Below are 2,500 nucleotides of genomic sequence, written 5' to 3'. Positions count from 1 at the left end.
TGTGCGCCCTGTGGTGTCTCAAAAATGCGTCGCCTGAGGTTAAACTTGTCAAAATCACTGACACTAACCTCATTTTTTTTAATGGAATAACTTTAAGTTGCTTAAAATCCGTTGAAAGCTCAAATTTGGGGAAATCTACCCCGAAATTTAAGCCGTTTGGATAAGAATCTCCACATACCCATTATTTAAGAGATGGAGGTTATAAATTGCATCTCTAGTGAGGATGGCAAGAGAATAAAGGAGACGCTTTCCCCAATAAGTTTTGTTGATAAGGAGGCAAATTCCAGTTTTTGGATCAAAAATCGAAATCGACGTGTCGGCCCGTAGACGGGGCCTCAAAACTTGGAAGATTTTTTTGCTTCTTACTGCGCACATCACGCTGCTCCCCGAATCCCCCTGACGTCACACCTGTTTCAGCCAAAGGCTCCAGGACTCACTCCGGATTGAGCCCAGGGGTTAGTGCTGCATTGAACGACCTCCGTTCACCACTCCTTTAACCTCATTATCATCCAAAATAATGAAAAACCATTTTAAATTGAGTTTGAGATGCTGTAAAAAAGCTGGTTGAGAGACTCAAATACAATCAAGTGGAAAAATATTCTTATTATTCCTTTTTTTACTTTTCTTGCGCCCTAGCATTGATTATACACCAGAAATTTAATGTTTTCTACCGGTTTTTTTTTTGCGACGTGACCTTGTTGAGCGCTTACGCGCTCCACCATACATTGCTTTTTTCTCATCAAGCCCAAAATCTACGAATAAGCACAGCAATAACATTTGACTGTTCCCCCCCCCCCAAAAAAAACCCACGTTGTGTGTGGGAATCCAATACCAAAAAAAAAAAAAAAGGCGAAATAAAGGAGTATAAACACCAACAACTGATTTGAAACCACCTGTTTTGCAAGATGACGCAGAGATAAAGCAACAGAGTGTCAAAAACTCATGGGTTCAGGATAAAACATCTCGATGCAGACGGAAAAATCCAGTTTTATATTTTTTGAAAACCAGATGCCCTCGAAATCGCCTTGGGAAAAAGGCAGAAAACGTAGAAAGAAAATAATTGCCAGCAGACGTCTTCTGTTTTGTAAAGCAGCTGCCAAGGTGCTTCCTGAGATTCAACACCACGAAGGGAAAAATGCTTTAACTACCGAATTTTGCACAAAAGCGTGGAAAAAAGAAAGCAAAAAAAAACCCAAGCCTGGCAGATATTCATGTTCATCAGCTGCTTTGCAGCAAAACCCAACCAATTCAATCCGAATATTTACAGAAAGCTGTTCCACCAGGAGTTTTACCTCACGTATTGTGCGACGCTTGGCCAGGAAAAAAAAAAAATCAATGGATATCGTTAATGCGCCAACATGGCTGGATTCCTGAATTGGCCTGAAAAGAAGGAAAATGTAATAAAACAAGTGCTTACGCCGGAAGGGGCCGTGTCCCTGTTGAAGATGGGCCAAGTTTTCCAGTTGACGTCGTGTCGGTACTGCTTGTGCACGTGCTCGCCCACCCCGTAGATGTTGCTGCTGGGGAGTCGGATGGAGAGCTGTAAAAACTGCTCGGCGTACACCAGCGGGCCGATGGTGGTGTCGAACCTGGCGAAACGACGAAAAGTTGCACAAAAATTTTCCTGCCGAAGGCTGGGTCCGTGAGTATTGCCAAATCCCCCCCCAAAAACCCAGCTGGTGTTTGAGAAAGCACTTGCGCCATGTGCCACTACTAATTTTCTCATGTGCCTCTCATAATTTGGCTGAAACCAGTCATGTTGCATATTGCAGTAAAACTTTGGGTGTTTTTAATAAAAAATATTTATTAATTGTGAAAAATTTTTTCCTTTTTTTTCATTTTCATTTTTTCATTCATTTTTTTTTCCATTGGAATTTTTTTTTTTTCCAAATTAAATGAAAGCCTAAGGAAAATGTAAGCAATTATGTAGAGCACTGCTTCAAACAAGTCCCAATGTATTTTTTTTCCAAATTAATTAAAAACCTAAGGAAAATTTAAGCAATCATCCTGAGCACTGCTTCAAAACAAGTCCCAATAATTTTTTTTTTCCAAATTAAATAAAAACATAAGGAAAATTTAAGCAATCTTCTAGAGTGCCGTTGCAAACAGGTCCCATTATATTAAATTCTTCTTCCCTCCACGAACTATCTACATCAGTCCTCAGCGCCACTTCCGTCTTTCAGGCGCTCGCTGGTGGTAACTCAGTCTTTAGTGAGGCTTTTAAGAAAGCAAACAATGCTAATAATAGAGAAAAAAGTAAATCCTAATTAATTAAACCTCAAGACTTGATAGCAATCCGCTCCTGCTAGCGGTCAGCTACATAATCACTTTTTAATTGAGTTAATAAATATTCACTCCTGAGGCTTCCGCCTTTCTGTGGGTCTCAGCGCAAGACCATCAGCCCAGCGTTGCTTGCCTTAGGTCTGGGGGGTTTTTTAGAAAACAAAGGGATTAAAATCCTTCAGTATAGAAGGACTTTGAATATTTTTCTTACAGTTTT

At 40.2% G+C, this 2,500-nt stretch overlaps 1 protein-coding gene across 1 annotated transcript in view; it reads right to left on the bottom strand.

Moving 5' to 3' along the window:
* The window catches only part of LOC104347932 (maltase-glucoamylase-like), a 52,649-nt gene that overhangs the window by 41,934 nt on the left and 8,215 nt on the right, over positions 1 to 2,500 (bottom strand). Inside the window, 1 exon segment of the mRNA XM_086481157.1 lies at positions 1,418 to 1,589. Coding sequence (XP_086337283.1) covers positions 1,418 to 1,589 — 172 coding nt within the window.

Source organism: Leptosomus discolor, unplaced genomic scaffold (genome assembly GCF_034619465.1).
Source record: "Leptosomus discolor isolate bLepDis1 unplaced genomic scaffold, bLepDis1.hap2 HAP2_SCAFFOLD_45, whole genome shotgun sequence".
In the NCBI taxonomy this organism is placed as follows: Eukaryota; Metazoa; Chordata; class Aves; order Leptosomiformes; family Leptosomidae; genus Leptosomus; species Leptosomus discolor.
This window is presented reverse-complemented; position numbering and strand designations above follow the sequence as displayed.